The sequence below is a fragment of the Acipenser ruthenus genome, chromosome 45, assembly GCF_902713425.1.
Source record: "Acipenser ruthenus chromosome 45, fAciRut3.2 maternal haplotype, whole genome shotgun sequence".
NCBI lineage: Eukaryota > Metazoa > Chordata > Actinopteri > Acipenseriformes > Acipenseridae > Acipenser > Acipenser ruthenus.
This window is the reverse complement of record NC_081233.1, coordinates 10072677-10092155: the sequence shown is the minus strand read 5'-3', so window position 1 is coordinate 10092155 and position 19479 is coordinate 10072677. Positions and strand designations below refer to the sequence as shown.

At 45.8% G+C, this 19479-nt stretch overlaps 1 protein-coding gene across 1 annotated transcript; it reads right to left on the bottom strand.

Annotated features, from left to right (window-relative positions):
* Positions 1-1001: 1001 nt before the first annotated feature.
* LOC117967097 (integrin beta-7-like) lies at positions 1002-18143 on the bottom strand. Its single transcript, XM_059013085.1, has 16 exons — positions 18001-18143; positions 11001-11073; positions 10071-10156; positions 8142-8352; positions 7588-7758; positions 7037-7278; positions 5701-5859; positions 5334-5429; positions 5002-5091; positions 4593-4730; positions 4281-4474; positions 3705-3925; positions 3289-3511; positions 2394-2572; positions 1725-1882; positions 1002-1452 (listed from the first exon to the last, which is right to left on the bottom strand). The coding sequence occupies exons 2-16, from the start codon at positions 11068-11070 to the stop codon at positions 1387-1389; spliced, it is 2304 nt and encodes a 767-aa protein (XP_058869068.1). The 5' UTR covers positions 11071-11073; positions 18001-18143; the 3' UTR covers positions 1002-1386.
* Between the last annotated feature and the right edge of the window lie 1336 nt (positions 18144-19479).

Sequence of the window (19479 nt, the reverse complement as noted above, 5' to 3'; positions counted from 1 at the left end):
GTAACGGAATAGCACAGTCTGCTGCTGCAAGTATTCACATTGTAATGGCTTTCACTGGCAGAAGCAGCAACTCGACTGTTGTATTTACTTGTGTTTCCCTTTACTGTTTTAGAACTAAAAACAACGACTGTTTCAACACACACACAAACTCTGAGTTTCATTGTTTTAAGTGTGCAACATTTACAATGCTTCCCTATGCTTTACCACACCTCTCTGTGCTTTACAATGCTTCCCTATGCTTTACCACACCTCTCTGTGCTTTACAATGCTTCCCTATGCTTTACCAGACCTCTCTGTGCTTTACAATGCTTCCCTATGCTTTACCAGACCTCTCTGTGCTTTACAATGCTTCCCTATGCTTTACCAGACCTCTCTGTGCTTTACAATGCTTCCCTATGCTTTACCATACCTCTCTGTGCTTTACAATGCTTCCCTATGCTTTACCAGACCTCTCTGTGCTTTACAATGCTTCCCTATGCTTTACCAGACCTCTCTGTGCTTTACAATGCTTCCCTATGCTTTACCAGACCTCTCTGTGCTTTACAATGCTTCCCTATGCTTTACCAGACCTCTCTGTGCTTTACAATGCTTCCCTATGCTTTACCAGACCTCTCTGTGCTTTACAATGCTTCCCTATGCTTTACCACACCTCTCTGTGCTTTACAATGCTTCCCTATGCTTTACCAGACCTCTCTGTGCTTTACAATGCTTCCCTATGCTTTACCAGACCTCTCTGTGCTTTACAATGCTTCCCTATGCTTTACCAGACCTCTCTGTGCTTTACAATGCTTCCCTATGCTTTACCAGACCTCTCTGTGCTTTACAATGCTTCCCTATGCTTTACCAGACCTCTCTGTGCTTTACAATGCTTCCCTATGCTTTACCATGCTGTCACTGTGCTTTACAATGCTTCCCTGTGCTTTATTACACTTGGCTATGTTTTTACTATGGGACACTTTTATAAGGGTTAGTTATAATGGTTCTCAACAGTACATATTAACTTATCATAAATCATCCTTTATTAATAATAATGCAAAATATTAACACCTCTTAAATGTGTTTTGTGTTAAAAAAAATTCTCCTCCCCTTAATAAGATTCAGAACCCCAGTTCATCTTCCTCCCTGATCCTTGTGCACGATGCGTTTCCATTTCAAATACATTTTCTTCAGGAGCAACATGACACGGCCTCCCTTCTTCCACCCATGTTGGTCCGCAGGGAATGATGGGAAGTCTTTAAGGGGTTCTCGAACAGGGGAAAGGCAGGGGGGGTGGGGATGGTTTAGGTGGGGATCCAGGCTGCGTTACAGTGCTGGGGAGCTCGTTAGACACAGGGAGTGGATTGCGAGTCCTCCGCGTCCTGGCTCTCTGCAGGCTGTGTGGCTGGTTTAGCTCTCTTCGAAGTTGGGGTTCATTACAGTGGTGGTGGCATGTATAAACAGGGGGTTATCGTCCTGAAAAAACAAACAAACATCTGAATTCAGAGAGATTTTCACAGATACACAGCGGCGTGTGCGTGTATTAGAACGCCCCGCTGCTTCTGCGGTTTTGATTGGCTGCGCGGATGGAATCAAACCACTGGAACCGAGAATCTCGGAAAATTGTCAGAATAGGCCAGTTAGTAATTCATTTAAAACAGTGAGAGGAAAGGAACACAGAGCCACACGAGGGGTAAAACGCAGGAGTCTCTTTTCGAAGTTGTTTAATACACCGCTGCCCCCCTCACCTTATTCCACTTCTCTTTCTGCCTCTCATTCTCGAAGCGGCGGAACTCTTGTCTGTCGTAGAAAAAGATGATGATGCGGTACAGCATGATCAGAAGAAGCCCGATGAACACGATTCCCGAGACAGAGCCTCCCACGATGGTCAGGGTGCTGGGAGGGGCTGCGGAGACAATCACAGTGCGTTCTGTACAAGCTAAAACAACAAGAGCTAACCGCATAGCAAAGTAAAAGACATCTCTATCCACTCCCCTGTGCCCACTTTCTGCCCCACGTTCCTTTTTTACCCACACCTCATCCCACTCACCACCCCACTGCCTACTCCCACATTTTATTCTGCAGGAATAATTTAGCTGGCAAAATAAGTTCCTTCCAGTTTTCCCCTCTCCCTTTCTCCCTCTTCCTCTCCCTCTCTCTGCTCTCCCCTCTACCCTCTCCCCTCCCCTCCCCTCTCTCCCCTCTCCTCTCCCCTCTCCCTCCCCTCCCCCTCCCCTCTCTCCCCTCTCTCCTCTCCCTCTCCCCTCCCCTCTCTCTCTCTCCCCTCTCCCTCCCCCTCCCCTCTCCTCTCTCTCTCCCTCCCCTCTCCCTCCCCCTCCCCTCTCTCCCCTCCCCCCTCTCCCTCCCCTCCCCTCTCCTCTCCCCTCTGTTCTGCAGTAAGACTCTGAAGCTCTTACACATTCTCCTCACGTATTCAATGACGACCCCACTCCCTTCCTCTCTGGGTGGAATCACACGGAAGATGGCGTTATCCAGGATGCAGGTGTCTTCTGGAAGTTTCTTTACCTCTCGTCTCAGGGCTCCCTTGCACTCTGACTCACAGTGCCCCCCGTCCAGCTCACACAACAGACAGGTCCTGCAGGAAAAGCACAGCAAAGTGTAATAGAGCACAGTGACAGCATGGTAAAGAACAGAGAGGTCTGGTAAAGCACAGGGAAGCATTGTAAAGCACAGAGAGGTGTGGTAAAGCATAGGGAAGCATTGTAAAGCACAGAGAGGTCTGGTAAAGCATAGGGAAGCATTGTAAAGCACAGAGAGGTCTGGTAAAGCATAGGGAAGCATTGTAAAGCACAGAGAGGTATGGTAAAGCATAGGGGAGCATTGTAAAGCACAGAGAGGTCTGGTAAAGCATAGGGAAGCATTGTAAAGCACAGAGAGGTATGGTAAAGCATAGGGAAGCATTGTAAAGCACAGAGAGGTCTGGTAAAGCATAGGGAAGCATTGTAAAGCACAGAGAGGTGTGGTAATGCATAGGGACGCATTGTAAAGCACAGAGAGGTCTGGTAAAGCATAGGGAAGCATTGTAAAGCACAGAGAAGTCTGGTAAAGCATAGGGAAGCATTGTAAAGCACAGAGAGGTCTGGTAAAGCATAGGGAAGCATTGTAAAGCACAGAGAAGTCTGGTAAAGCATAGGGAAGCATTGTAAAGCACAGAGAGGCGTGGTAATGCATAGGGAAGTATTGTAAAGCACAGAGAGGTCTGGTAAAGCATAGGGAAGCATTGTAAAGCACAGAGAGGTGTGGCAATGCATATTAAAACACTCTGGGAGCAGACGGGATCAGCTGGCTCACTCGTAGCTCTGGCAGTCTGTTTTGCAGTTGATGCATGTCAGGCAGTGTCTCCCGATGTAGCCCTCTTTGCAGTGGCAGCGGTTGCACACACAGGTGCCGTTGCCGCTGCACAGCTCCCCGCCCGCCTCAGGAACGCAGCTGGTATTGGCAGCAGGGCACTCGCAGGCCTCCCCTGTGAAACCCTGCGAGCACACGCACTGGCCGCAGCTGCACTCCCCCTTGCCTGGAGGGAGAGACAGAGAGCTCAGCTCTTGCAAAAGAACCTATAGTGCCACCCCCTGCTAAACCAGCCCCCCCCCCCCTATAAACCCCGCCCATAAACCACACCCCAAATATCCAAACCGCACCCCCCCACACCCATAACCCCCCGCTCCTTCCCCAGTAAACCACACCGAACCCTAAGCCCCGCTCCTCACCTCCACACAGCGTGTTGTTGTGTCTCGGGCAGGCAGTGTGGTCACACTCACAGTGGGCTCCGCCCCTGTTCTTGTCGCAGAGGCAGGCCCCGCACTCACAGCGCCCGTGTCCGCTGCACAGCGTCGAGCGGTTACCAGCTCGGCAGCTCTGCTGCAGGTCGCTGGCCTCGTCTCCGGAGAGCTGGCACTCACAGTGGCGGCCCTGCCTGCCCTTATTACAGCTGCACACACAGACACACATACCCGTTTATACATACACACACTTTTGTAAGGGATGGCACAGTGCTATTAAACAGTGTTAACACTTGTATCATACAGTCTCAGAGTCTGTAGCACAGATTATTTATAAATACAGGTAACCCAGTCTCTTTAGAGAGAAACGTCTCTTTCTACATATTACCAGCGTGATCTGAAGGTGGCTGTTTGAACAAATAAGCGTGTGGACTGTGATAAGGTGGTGAACATTTCAAAGAGCCATTGAGCCCTGACTTGATAAAGTCTTGAGATCAGCCAGCACCGATGGGTTGAATGGATGACCCCCGCCCCCTCTCCCCAGCCCCCCCCCCCCAGACTTGCCTGCAGACGCCGCAGTGCAGAGAGCCGTTGCCATGGCTGCAGTGCTGTGATGAGGGATCCTCGTCTCCGCAGCCGCAGTCACACGCTGTCTTCACAGTGACCTGCAGCTCCTCGTTGATGCCCTGTGGTTTGATGATGAAGTGCTGGCTGCCCGTCAGACACTCCGCGCTGGTCACCGTCACGGTGAAGCTGATCTGAGGGGGTCGGGGGAGGAGGGGGGTGGCAAGGTTCATTTGCACGCACGCACGCTTTTATAAGATTTTACGTTGCCCCCCTCTCCCTCTCCCTCTCCCTCTCCCTCTCCCTCCTCACCTCCTGCCCGATCTTGACCCCGGTGCACTCCCCTCGTCTCTGCCCGTGCACGGTGTGGTTCCCGCAGTGCGAGTCGAAGGAGACGCTGAGCCCCGCAGGCAGCTGCAGGGGGTCCAGGTAGATGGTGGAGGAGAGGCTCTGTGGAGCGGAGAGGCCAGGCAGGGGAGGAGAGAGACAGCAGGGAGTCATCAAGCATTGTGCATGAACAGCAGCATGCTCACCACCTCTCACTCTCAAACTCTCTCAGTGTCTCTCTCTCTGTCTCTCTCTATCACACCCTCTCTCTCTCTCTGTGTCTCTCTCTCTCTGTCTCTGTCTCTCTCACCCTCTCTCTCCCTCCCTCCCTCCCCCTCTCTCTCTCATCCTCCCTCCCTCCCTCTCTCTCTCTCCCTCTCTCCCTCTCTCTCACGTTGTAGGCATCTTCAATGAGCTGCACCACGTTGCTGGAGTCGCTCGTCAGCACTCCCACTGCAGACTTCGGGATCAGTCTGCTGAGCTCCTGGGGAAAAACAAACACATACAATGAAATAACCTTCACACAGCTAAGCCCCACCCCCAGTCTCCCATAAACCACACCCCCAATACCCAAGCTCCGCCCCCTCAGCCCCCAAACGACACCTGCAGCCCTGTATCTCCGGTCTCGTGGTCACAGCAATTGAAGCAGATCTCTGACCTTGGGTTTAACTGCAAGACCCTCCCTCACCGTGCCAGCTGACAGATCTCCATAGAAATCATCCCTACCTGGTACGTGGGATAGATCTTCTCCGTCACGGCAAAAATGGACTGGATGTTGTTGGCAGACAGGACCTGAGCCAGCTGCCCCACCGAGGGGTAATCCTGGGGAGAGGACAGAGGAATAAATAGCATACAGCACTACTGCTAATAGACGCACCACATTATTCGGTTGCCATTACTAGAGCGGTGATATTATCCTATTGGACGAGACAGGATTTCTAAACTAACGACCCCCCACTTCCGTTCGGAGGCCCCGTTTTTTTTTACCCTCGGAGGTGGTGACCCTATATGCAGCGGGAGTCTTATTTCCATCCCTGGTAGGTGATGGTGCCCCCCTCTCTCTGCTGGTTTTGCTGCCTCGGTGTACACTCACGTAGTAGGTGCTCCTGTCGTACACACCCCCCTTGTTCAGATGGCAGTGGCCGTCGTTGGGGAAGTAGATCCCGCCCAGCTTGCCATCCCCGGCCATGTGGAACGTGTCGTCCGAGGTGTAGACCAGCAGCCGGGTCACGTTCCTCCAGCCGATCTCTCTCTGAGGGGCGAGGACACAGAGCGTCAACAAGAGAGAGGACAGGAGAGGAGAGAGGAGGAGAGGAGGAGAGGAGCGGAGAGAGGATGAGAGAGGAGAGAGGATGAGATGAGGAGATGAGGAGAATGAGAGGAGAGAGGATGAGAGAGGAGAGAGGATGAGATGAGGAGATGAGGAGAATGAGAGGAGAGAGGATGAGATGAGGAGATGATGAGAGGAGAGAGGAGGAGAGGAGGAGAGAGGATGAGACGAGGAGATGAGGAGAGGATGAGAGGATGAGAGGAGAGCGGAAAGAGGATGAGATGAGGAGATGATGAGAGGAGAGAGGAGGAGAGGAGGAGAGAGGATGAGATGAGGAGATGAGGAGAGGATGAGAGGATGAGAGGAGAGCGGAGAGAGGATGAGAGGATAGAGGATGAGAGATGAGGACTGGAGAAAGGAGAAGAAAGGATGCGAGAGGACAGGAGAGGAGGAGAGAGGAGGAGGAGAGTGGATGAGATGATGAGAGGAGAGAGGAGGAGAGGAGGAGAGAGGATGAGAGGAGAGAGGATGAGAGGATGAGGACTGCAGAAAGGAGAAGAGAAGACAGGAGAGAGAAAGAGAGACGAGAGAGGAGGAGAGAGGATGAGAGGATGAGAAGAGAGAGGATGAGAGATGAGGACTGGAGAAAGGAGAAGAGAGGATGCGAGAGGACAGGAGAGAGGAGGAGAGAGGAGGAGAGAGGACTGGAGAGAGGAGGAGAGAGGACTGGAGAGGATGAGAGAGGAGAATAAAGGCAGAGAGAGGATGAGATTTCAATGTGAAATTTCTCAATCGTGACACCACTTCCCATGTCTACGGTCTCAACACTAAAAAATATATATTTCAATCCGAACATGAAGATATTAAGATCTTATTGTCGGAGAGTGGCTGTGAAATCCCCCCCATCTCTCACAACCGCAAAGAGGTACCAATCTGAATAAGAAAAAACGAACGTTCATTCTTTCTAATGTTATTACTGCATGCCCCCCAGCTACAGAAACTGCCTTTCTTTACAGGACATATCGCATTGTAATAGAGGTCTGTATCGTTTGTACCGTGATGCAAGACCAGAAGCACAAGGATGAAGAATACGTCTTCAACAAAACGGTCCATCATTAAAATGATCGTCTGATCCTCCCAGCACTGCGCCGGCCCTCACCTGACAGACGGCTGCCTGCATCATGGCATCGAACCCTGCTTCGGGGGAGTCCAGGTTCCCCGAGATGCTCTGCTCGCTGACGCGCTCCTCGAACAGCGCCGCGCTCTCCGTGAGCGACAGCACGTTGCGGAAGCTGAACGGGGGCTGGCAGGTGTCCAGGCGCGTGGGACACGGGTTCAACAGCTTGGACTTCACCGTGCTGACGTAGGGCAGAACGGTCTTATCCACGAAGGAACCGAAACCTGCACACCAGACCCGACCCGACCCGAACAAACCAAACCAAACCCCAGAAAAAAAAACAAACACAGGGTTTAAAAACAGTAATGATGGTCTGTGTAGTAGCTATACATTACATTTCTTATGTAATCTCAGGGATGGAAATAAGACTCCTGTTGCATAGCAGGTTCACCCCCTCCAGGTTTTACTACCAGCTTGATTAGCTCCAGTGTGTCTAGGTAACAAGCTCAGGGCATGTGTCTTATTATTAAACTCATAGTAGAACCAGGAATGGATCCAGCTGCTATACAATCATACGCATCTGGCTGACTCACCGATCTTCACAGAGCGTGTGACTTTGTTGAGAGCGGTGAGGATCTCCTGACCCAGCTTCTTAATGTTCTCCAGATCATCCTTCATGGAGTAGGAGAGGTCCATCAGGTAGTAGAGGTCTATGGGGTAGCCCTCGGCGCGCTTGAACTTCACCGTGAAGCTCTGAGGAGCCCCTGAATCACATGCAGACACACCAACAAGTCAAGTGAGCTTTCTGCATGCTGCCTGTTTCAATTAACAATGGGTGCGTTAAGCAACTGAGCAGATCACCGATGAAACCCGCTCTGCAGCTCTGAGCTGCTCAGGGGGAGCGGGACTGAGCGTGCCAGGAAGTGGGTTTGTTCACTGAGGGGCTCACTCACTTAACGCTGCTGTAAACTTGCTGCATGCTAGTTCATATTGTATTCTAGTAGTATTTGCACTTACTGTAAACTGTATTTAAATATTAAGCTTGCATTGAAACCCTGTACAGCCCTGTCACACCTGGAAGTCGACTAATAATGATAATAAAGCAGCTGGGGTATGGTGTAAGCCTCTGTCTGGGCTCTTTGTGTACCTGGGCGCAGAGTTAGGGTCAGTCCTTGTGGTTGCAGCTGCACCACCTCCTCCCCACCCCTGACCTCCTCTCCCTGTCTCAGCTGCCTGTCCTTGTTAATGTCCAGGACGTTCCTGGGGTTCTGAATCTCGCTTCCTGCACACCCTCGCTGCCTCAGACTCTCCGCTGAGTCACAGCGACTGGAGTCCGATTCCCCGGCCTTCGTGAAGTTCTAGAGAGAGAGAAACGGACTCTCGTTACATAAATAAAGTAGCTTTTCTCATGTCAGAGCTGCTTGGGCGTCACAGGGTTAGTTCAGAATGATTCGCTCAGTACATCAGTCAGTTTAATACTAATGCTACAACGAGAAGCACATAAACCCCTGTCTAAAACCTTCCCACGGTAAAAAACACAGCAAGGTGTAATGAAACACAGCGAAAGCATGGTAAAGCACAGGCATTTGTAAAGAATTGTAATAGAAAACAATGTAAAACACAGCTGTGGTTTATACAATATCTCGTGTGTACGTGTGTGGGGGAGGTAATTGAAGCAATGATGTAACAGGAGGTGAAGAGAGAGAGGGGGTGGGTGAGTGGGGGTCAAGTGATCATGGTAGTTGTTAAAATTAGACAATGAAAACTCCCGAATGCCCCTATAAGATTCTTTAACCAATCAGCAAAGGCTTTTGCCAGAGAGGAAATCTTTGTGATTGTGAGGTCACAATGGGGGAGGGGGGGGGGGGTCAACGACAAAACCTGCGCTCTGATTGGCCGAGAGGGTAAAGCGCTAGTTCCTCCTGATTCGCTGTTTTTTTTTTTTTTTTTAAAACAACACTGCAGATCTTTCAATCTTTTTCAATCTCAGCTTGCTCTCTCTTCTTGATTTGATCTCTCAGACACGCTGGGTACGGCGCGGCACGGCAGCCCTGCTCACATGCCCTCTGCACTCTCTGTGGTTTTGTATGTGCCAGTCAGTTTCCATTAGCATAGAAATCAGCATCAGATCCACCGCAGAGGAAGGAAGAGGAGAGCAGGCAGCCCGGCTTCTTATGACTCACAGAGAGAAGCTGAGTGTGTGTGTCTGACTGTCTGTCTGGAACACAGCTAGACAGGCAGCCTTGCCCACAGGCTCCACTGCACCACTGAGAACGAGACCTTCAGACCATAGCAAAAAAAAACCCAGCTTTTCAGAGAATCTCACCGGAGTCTCGGTTAAACAATCAGCGATTCATCAATTCACCTTATACTGTAAAAGCTTAACCTGGTAAATTTGCATGGTCATTTTGCAGTATTACACTGTGCTGTATCACACTGTGCAGTATTACACTGTGCTGTATCACACTGTGCAGTATTACACTGTGCAGTATTACACTGTGCTGTATCACACTGTGCAGTATTACACTGTGCTGTATTACACTGTGCTGTATCAAACTGTGCAGTATTACACTGTGCTGTACTACACTGTGCTGTATCACACTGTGCTGTATCACACTGTGCTGTATTACACTGTGCTGTATTACACTGTGCTGTGCTGTATCACACTGTGCTGTATTACACTGTGCTGTGCTGTATCACACTGTGCTGTATTACACTGTGCTGTGCTGTATCACACTGTGCTGTATTACACTGTGCTGTGCTGTAACACACTGTGCAGTATTACACTGTGCTGTATCACACTGTGCTGTACTCCACTGTGCTGTATTACACTGTGCTGTATCACACTGTGCTGTATTACACTGTGTTGTGCTGTATCACACTGTGCTGTATTACACTGTGCTGTATTACACTGTGCTGTATTACACTGTGCTGTATTACACTGTGCTGTGCTGTATCACACTGTGCTGTATTACACTGTGCTGTATTACACTGTGCTGTGCTGTATCACACTGTGCTGTATTACAGTGCTTTCACTGTGGTCAATCTTTCTCAGGGAGTGGATGGGGCTCCTCACCAGCTGTTTGCACCAGGCACAGTCCGGATGGCTCTCAATGCATTCCTCGCAGGAGCTCCTGGACTCGCACGGCTTCCACACCGCTCCTGCAGAGAGAGAGAGAGAGAGCGAGAGAGAGAGAGAGAGAGAGAGAGAGAGAGAGAGAGAGAGAGGTAGATGGTTTTATAATGCTTTAGCAGTGTGTCTAGATATGCTGTTAATGGCTTTAGCTGGGTCTGTGCATCGATGTGAGTCGATGAATCGCACTACTTTCTTTACATGCTGTGTCTCACTGCAGCGGAGGTGTGCATATCATTTTGCATCGTGATCGATGCAAGACCAATAGCACAACAGCACAGCTCTCTGTAGCCCAGCACGAGGTTCCTGAATGAAGGAGTGTGTTTTACTCTCTGGTTGATGAGGGATACAGGCTCCTCCTAACTCAGTGTTTTAGTTTTGCTGGTTCAGTGAGCTCTAACACTGCAGGCTTGTTTTGTGAACTTTGCCATCTCTATCTTCTTCCTCCTCAGTGTGATGATTCACAGGAAACCCCACGCAGCGCACTCACAAAGCAAGCTGGCCCTGTAGCTGATGGTTATCGGAAAAGAGCATTTTTCATCACGCGATCAGAGTCTCTCACCCTCTCTCATCGAGGTCACCAGAATTCAGATCAAGAAACACTTTTACCAGAAGAGAACTGGACATAATTAAAACAGACAGACAGACAGACAGTCAGACAGACAGACAGACAGGACACACACAGACAGACAGACAGACAGACACACAGGCAGGCAGAAAGACACACAGACAGACAGACAGACAGACAGACAGGACACACACACAGACAGACAGACAGACAGACAGACAGACAGACAGACACACAGGCAGGCAGAAAGACAGACACACAGGCAGGCAGGAGAGGGAGGGAGGTTGGTTGCTTGGTAACCGTACCTGTGACTTGGTTCCGTCTGACCCCTGCGCTCTGGAGCAGGAAACCCGCTAGCAGACACGCCCACTTCATGCTCTGTGTGGAGAAACAGAAAGAGATCCCTCCATTACAAGCACAGTAGATGTTTCATTCATAAAACACTAAACAGAGAATAATACAGAAATACTAAAAAAAACTATAGGGTTACCATAGGACTTGTACACCAGCACAGTTTGGAAGAGTTCAGGCTTTTCACACCTGCAGTGCATTGTGGTACGTCATACCTGGCTCAGGTACCTTTCACAGCGGGACTACACTTACCAGAATGCACTGCGAGTATGAGTTGGAAAGCCTGAAGTGTTACAACGATTATTGAAGAACGTATAAGAATTGATTTTGCAGGTACTTTACTTAACTAATCGAGAGTCACAGCGCTGTTAAAAAAAAGCAGCGTTTTACTATCCTGTGGAGCAATCGAATCAGTCTTTCTGAGCCTTGTCATTAAATAAAGCGATAAGAACCAGCAACAAAAAGAAAAAAAAAATAGATTTGCTATTCGTGGTTTTATTGAAGTCTAACGTTAGTATGCTTTTCTCTTCATGATGCAAAACTATTGAAAGTCAGAAAAGACACAGTATATTGTTTATGTGCCAAACATGTATTTATACTGCAAACAGTGTACAAACCCACACAGTGTACACACCGACACGCGCTGCCAGATCTATTTCTTGCTCCGCGCTGTGCCATTTAAGAGCTCCGGGAGCCATCTGTATATTCTGCAGACGTACAGAATCTGACAGCGTGGTTAGAAGAACGCTCGCTTCAGCATTCTGTCCCAGTAACCACTTCCCATTTCACAATGAGGTCAGGGCTATTTAAGCTCCTGTGCTACACATTACCCTGGTCCTAACTCATAAAGAGGATCGTATGAAGCTCCCAGGGGTGTGAACAGCGCACCGTTTAAATGTCAAAGCGATGTTTAAAAATGACACTGTAGGGTGCATGATAAATATACTGTGCAGACAGTACTAAACTTTTCTAGGGGCTGTTTTTATAATTGGAGTTTCCTGCTCAGCGCACTTAAACTGAATAATCTGCTTCAAATACCTCACAAACCTCAAGCCTGTCGAACGAGCGCTCTGCACGGCATGCTAACCAATAAGGGCGGGTTACAGGTAGTGATGTCCGTCGTATTTATCGGCAGGTATTGCATCAGCCTATTCAGTCACGTGTTTAAAGAAAACCTGTCCTCGTTATTCTCCTATTTTGAGCTAGTTTTGGTGACCTCCCCCTTTTTTAAAACTAAACGTTCTATAGCATGTTTCTGTGCTTGTATCTGGGTTATAAACCAATTAAATATGCTAGTGTGTAATTGTAATTGCTATTTCAAGTATTGATTGAAAAGAATTGAACCTATTCAGTCTTGAACAAAGAAGACTACGCCTGCGATCTGATTCAAGCATTCGAAATCCTAAAAGGTATTGACAATGTCGACCCAGGGGACCTGAAAAAAGAAACAAGGACCAGGGGTCACAAATGGAGATTAGATAAAGGGGCATTCAGAACAGAAAATAGGAGGCACTTTTTTTTACACAGAGAATTGTAAGGGTCTGGAACCAACTCCCCAGTAATGTTGTTGAAGCTGACACCCTGGGATCCTTCAAGAAGCTGCTTGATGAGATTCTGGGATCAATAAGCTACTAACAACCAAACGAACAAGATGGGCCGAATGGCCTCCTCTCGTTTGGAAACTTTCTTATGTTCTTATGTATGCTGATGCACTGTGCTGATTTCATCGCCCCCCCCCCCCCCCCCCCCCTCCCTTTGTGGCCAGTACAGCTGTTTCTCAATATATGCTAACTCTGCACTCAAACGGAATTATCCACTGACTGTGCATCTGATCTGCAGATCTGAAGCAGGTGCAACGTTTCATGGGTTTAGTTGACTGCTTCTAAATGTTCGGCCAGTCACTTACACTAAACTAGATGGTAGACGCTATTCTGCTCGTGTTTAGGTAACTGCCAGGTCGATGGCGTTCATGGTAATAGCTGCCGGAAGTCCCCGTGCGCTTTTGTTCCAGACTCACACGCAACTGAGGGACCAGCAGCTTTGTCTCTGGGGAAGGCTGAGGCAGAACTGAAAACACAAACCGCAAAAACATGAACACCCAAAACGAGTACCAACGACGAATACAATAGAAGTAAACAGGACCCCAAACACAACCGAACGAAATAAACAGGATCTAGGTGCAGCCCCTGTTCTTCAGTTCTCGTTGAGGGAAGCCCGTCCAAGTTCTCTTAAATCACCCAGACGTGGCTGAAAAAAACTGAGCTCTCTCTCTCTCTCTCTCTCTCTCTCTCTCTCTCTCTCTCTCTCTCTCTCTCTCTCTCTCTGTGTCTGTGTGTGTCTGTGTTTGTGTCTGTGTCTGTGTCTGTGTCTCTGTCTCTGTCTCTCGCAAATAAGCGGTACAGCTGAAAAGAAAATGTCACATCACGTCACTAAAAGTGATTACTTGTAATTGTCTTTCGCAAAAATTTCATATCGCTAGCAAACAGGTGTGATCGATTGTAGATCAGATGATTAATCGATTAAGAGAAAATGTCAAGGTGAAAACTCCTAGTATATATATATATATATGTGTGTGTGTGTGTGTGTGTGTGCGTGCGTGCGTGTCTGTGCGTGCGTGTGTATACAGTGTCAGCTCATTACAGCCATAACTGCTAATGTTGGTTGCCTCTCTCTATTTCTTCTAAGTGTGAAATGTCTTCAAGTAAAGAGGAACACATTTAGAGGAAGGGATAGTTGACTGTATGCAAAGTGTCATAAATATACTGCATAATAGTTTGTGTGTGTGCGTGTGTGTGGGTGCAAATACGTTTGCGTGTGCGTGTGTGTGCGTACGTGTGCATGTGTGGGTGCAAATGCGTTTGTAGCTGTGAGTGTCTGTTTGTGTGTGTGTGTGTGTGTGTGTGTGTGTGTGTGTGTGTGTGAGGGACTGCCTGTGTGGCGGTGTGTGTGCAGGGCTGCAATCAACAGGAAATGCAAACCTCATGCTTGAAGACAGTGAGAAACATCTTTAACCGGCCATCAGTGTGCTATTCAACGCTTTCACAAGCAATAGAGCCCCACCTGCAAGATCCAAATCTCCTCACAGTCAACTGATTACAAGCAACTGCCTTCCTGTAATCAGCTACAGTAACTGTAACCTGTTAGAATTACTCATCGTGGTAAAACCTGGTATTTCATCACAGTTGTTTGTTTTCATGATCCCTGTTTGAGGCTACATGAAAACACGAAGACAGAAAAGATCCCTGCTGTACAGACAGACACTTCATTGGGTACATCACTTGGCAGCCCTGTTCAATCAGAGCCCTTGTACACGAGATAATAAATACATTTTCTCGTGTTGCCGCCGTTTAGTCCGACTATAATAGAGATGGCTGTTTGATTTGGCAAAACCGGCATGCTTTTTTTAATTAATATAGCACGCAAGAAAATCTTAACTTGAAAAAGTAATCCAAAAAAAATAAAATAAAAAAAGGTAATACTGTGATGGATTACCGAAAAAGTAATCTGTAATCTGTGATGGATTACTATTGAAAAGTAATCTGTAATATGTGATGGATTACTATTGAAAAGTAATCTGTAATCTGTGATGGATTACTATTGAAAAGTAATCTGTAATCTGTGATGTATTACTATTGAAAAGTAATCTGTAATCTGTGATGGATTACTATTGAAAAGTAATCTGTAATCTGTGATGGATTATTATTGAAAAGTAATCTGTAATCTGTGATGGATTACTATTGAAAAGTAAACTAACTGACTGCTCGTAGAATTTCCGAGACAGGCGGTCTTTATGAACTTGGGGGGGTGGGGGGGTGGGGGGGTTCAAACTTTTGTGTCAAAGGATGCACGCAGAAAAATCAACCAGTTTAAGATATTTGGGTTCGGAGCTTTGAACATTTCACCCATATAAATGATGACGATTTTAGAACAGGTTGTTTTGAGAATAATTGGACTCAGTTCTGCTCAGAAACATTTTTGTGAAGTTTCTTCAGTGTTTTTCTTGTGCACGGAGTATGGGGGTGTTCTGTTTGGTTCCTTTTTAACCCCCACTCTCTGAGCCAGCTGCTTGCTGCTTGAGTTTTTGAGCTTGCTGTTGTTTCCTTTCAGTTGCCCTGGATTCCATTGCAGCCACAGATACAAGGTGTGCTCTACTGTAGATCTGTATCCGCCCAGAGTCCCATCCATTTCTACACTGAAAACACACAACTCTGCAAACCCTTCTGCAAGTGTAACCACAGTCAAAGCACAGCATGTGTGATAAAGCACAGTGAAAGCATGGGAAAGCATGGGCAAGCATTGTAAAGCACAGTGAAAGCATGGTAAAGCATAGGGAAGCATTGTAAAGCATAGGGAAGCATTGTAAAGCACAGAGAGGTGTGGTAAAGCATATGGAAGCATTGTAAAGCACAGAGAGGTCTGGTAAAGCATATCAATAAATTTGGTAATCTATGGTAAAAGTATAGTATATAACCCTATTTACTATGCTAAACTTTTATAAGGGAACTGGAGGCTTGCTGTATATGGTTGCAGTTTTCAAATTATGAATCGAGAGAGCGTTTTTGTTTTTAGAGAGAGAGTACAAACAAGGTGTAAACAGAACAAGGTGGTTGAAGCCTGAACCGCGCCTGCGCCCCTTCCCCTCCCCTCCCCTCCCCTCTTCCAGAGAGACAGCTGCGACAGGAAGGAAGGAAACGCGCACTCTGTCTAATCTCCAGATCAAAGCGTTTAAGAAAGTGTTACTTGGTATTTTGTGGAGTGGGGGGGGAGGGGTGCGAGGGGTCAAAAAGTCTCAAGGATTATTATTATTAATTAGTCATTTAGCAAACTTACAGAGACTATCGAACTATGCAACACAACTGCTGTTGCTGCAGAGTCACTTCCAATAGGACCTCGTTTGTTTTACGTCTCATCTGAAGGACGGAGCACAAGGAGGTTCAGTGACTTGCTCAGGGTCACACACATTGAGTCAGTGGCTAAACCGGGATTTTGAACCTGGAACCTCCTGGTAACAAGACCCTTTATTTAACCATTAGATCAGCAAGCTTCAAAGATGTCGGCGCCCTCCCAGAAATAAGAAAACGAAAATAGAACACACATCCGATAAAGTTTCAAACGAACCAGGGGTCGTGTCTCATAATTATCTGGACATAATTATATAATAAATAAATAAATAAATAAATAAATAAATAAATAATTTCAAAGAAACTACAAAATTGTATTGCAAAAGTCTACCGGAAGCCATAATAGTACAGTAAATTATTTCACGTCAGATTTCAAAATATCACATTTTCCATTTTGTATCAGTTTTTTCGTGAACTATATGGAAAAGTATGTAATTCAATATGTAACATTATTCATAAGAACATAAGAACATAAGAAAGTTTACAAACGAGAGGAGGCCATTCGGCCCATTACTGGGGAGTTGGTTCCAGACCCTCACAATTCTCTGTGTAAAAAAAGTGCCTCCTATTTTCTGTTCTGAATGCCCCTTTATCTAATCTCCATTTGTGACCCCTGGTCCTTGTTTCTTTTTTCAAATCGAAAAAGTCTGACATTGTCTATACCTTTTAGGATTTTGAATGCTTGAATCAGATCGCCGCGTAGTCTTCTTTGTTCAAGACTGAATAGATTCAATTCTTTTAGCCTGTCTGCATAGGACATGCCTTTTAAACCCGGGATAATTCTGGTTGCTCTTCTTTGCACTCTTTCTAGAGCAGCAATATCCTTTTTCTAACAAGATGACCAGAACTGAACACAGGATTCACTCGATTATAAAGCAGAAATAAGTTAATCCTATAGGGTGATGCAAAACTTTTGGCCAGAGATAGGGCAGTATACACTACAAAACCACAAGTTTAAGAATTGCATTCACATTGAATGCAACAGATTTTAAGAACACCTTAGTGCATATGTATGTATTATAGTGTAAGTTTTTCTGTTTGAAATCCGTTGCCTCAAATGAATGAATATAAAGCGAGTTTATATAAATCACTGCTGGACTAAGTACAATCTTTATCAATAACATTGAAGGCATTCTGTCGTGTTTCAACTGAAACATTACAGCTGGAAAAGTCTCATTCACGGACAGTTATTTCTCGAGCCCCAAAACAGAAGAATGGATCATTTTGTAATTCTATAAAACCGAGAGTTTTATTGGGTACCGACAATACGTTATTAAATATACATTCAAATAAATTTCAGAACAAACTTAAAAGAGAACGGTATATATTTGCTGATATCAATCGTGTATTGGCTAACATTTCTAGACTACAATTAAATATAAAACATATTAAAAACATATATATATATATATATATATATATATATATATATATATATATATATATATATATATATATATATATATTAACAGTTAAAATAGACACACACTATCGCATCAAGACAGCTAGTAATAAATAATACATCATGCATTTTACCTTTTTCCCCCACATACAGAACGAACGCGGCGCGCCACCCGTTGAATTAGTTGGACAGATTCACAATAATGCCGTATATTATTACAGCTGATTCATTATTATTGTTCTATGAAGTAAAAAATATGATCGGATATGAACTGTATGAAAGAATACACAAATATAAAAATAACTGTAACTCCCACAGTCTCCGTGCGCACAAGTGTACCATTTTCCAAGTTTCCTGTCTGTGTATCTATTTTATAATGCATGAGTTTTTTTGTTTTTTTCAAAGTTTTGACAGGGCAAATTCGCCAACTCTTTTAACATTTCTATTTAATTAAGATTTAAAAAGAGAATTAAAAATTCGTGACCGAACGGGGTATATTTATACACATTTACGCATTTCACGCGCTTACAATAGGCTGTGCATTATATTCAGGCATGCATTATACAGCAAATAATTCGTCTGCTTAAAAGAAATGAACCTTTCTTTTCTTTTCTTTTATGATATATATATATTAATGATTGCAGCGCTTACCTCTGCGGTGTGTGCTGCCTGTCTCTCCCTGTGAGATTCTCACAACGGGGTTGAGTAACGGTCCGGGTATGACTAATCTGTCTGTGTGAGTCCTTTGAGAAGCTGTCTGACCCCAACGGAACAAACGACACTCAAACAGAAACTGCACCAGAGCAATCCAGCGTGCGTGTATATTCAATCCAGCGGGGTTATGAGCACCACTGCTGTTATTACAATACATCACAACGGATATATATCTATCTATCTATATATCTATCTATCTACAGGTGTATAACTACACAAATTTAATAAATATATATATTTTTTATATGTACACAAAAGGTATACATGATAATAATAATAATAATAATAATAATAATAATAATAATAATAATAATAATAATAATAATAATAATATATGTTATGCCTTGAAATAAATGCTTTTTAATCATTTAGACCCCTGTGTCTGCTGGTTTTCATTCCAGCTGCGTTCTCAATTGCTTAATCAAACCCTTAATTGAACTAATAATGTGCTTAATTAGACCTTTTTTTAAATAAAAATGTTTTCAGCTTTTAAACAGTTGCAGATTTCAAGTTAACTATACAATGTTATAAGTAACTTGAAATCGGCGACTCTTTAGGAGCCGAGAACGATTAAAAGGTCTAATTAAGCTCATTATCAGTTCAATGAAGGGTTTGATTAAGCAATTGAGAACGCAGCTGGAATGAAAATATTGAGATTGAGAAACCCTGACCTATATAAATACATGCCTGGGGAAGCATGACCTAGAAATCGGGTACCATTTACAAATGTATTTGAAGACAGACTTAGGACAGAGGGAAGGTGACACAGAGAGAGAGGGGTGAGGGGTGGGGGGTGAGGGGGTGGAATGGGCTGCCTAGCAGAATCACTGGGATCCTTTAAGAACCCGACTTGATCAACCAATCAGCGCCAAAGTATCAATGTTCTTATGAATGATGCTTTGGCTCCATCTAGCGGAGGGGCTGGTGAGATCAACCTCGGTTTTGGGGGGGCGGTTCTCTCCGCTGCAGTTTCATCCAGAGCCCGCAGGTGGCGTACTGGAGAGCCGAGCGCCTTCCCGTCCAGTCATCATTACCAGCATCATCATCATCATCATCATATATCATGTGATCCTGAATGCATTGGAGCTTCAGTATGGCGGAGGCAGCGAAGCTCTCGAATGGGTTTTTAAAAAACTGTGCTTTTCTGTAAGTCCCGTTTTCTTTGTTTTTGTGTGTGTCGTGACCAACGAGGATTTGAAACCATGGCTGACAGAGGCGTGGACCTCTCGATTCTCCCGAAAGATGTCAGGGATTCGTTATCCGAACTGGATTTAGAGTTATCCGAAGGTAAGCGAAGGAAGACGGGAAGCGGAAGCGACACCTATGCAATACAGTATTGTACAGTAATGTGTATACATCGTCAAATCAGATAGCATTTACACGCACACAAACACACACACACACTGTGTCAGTACA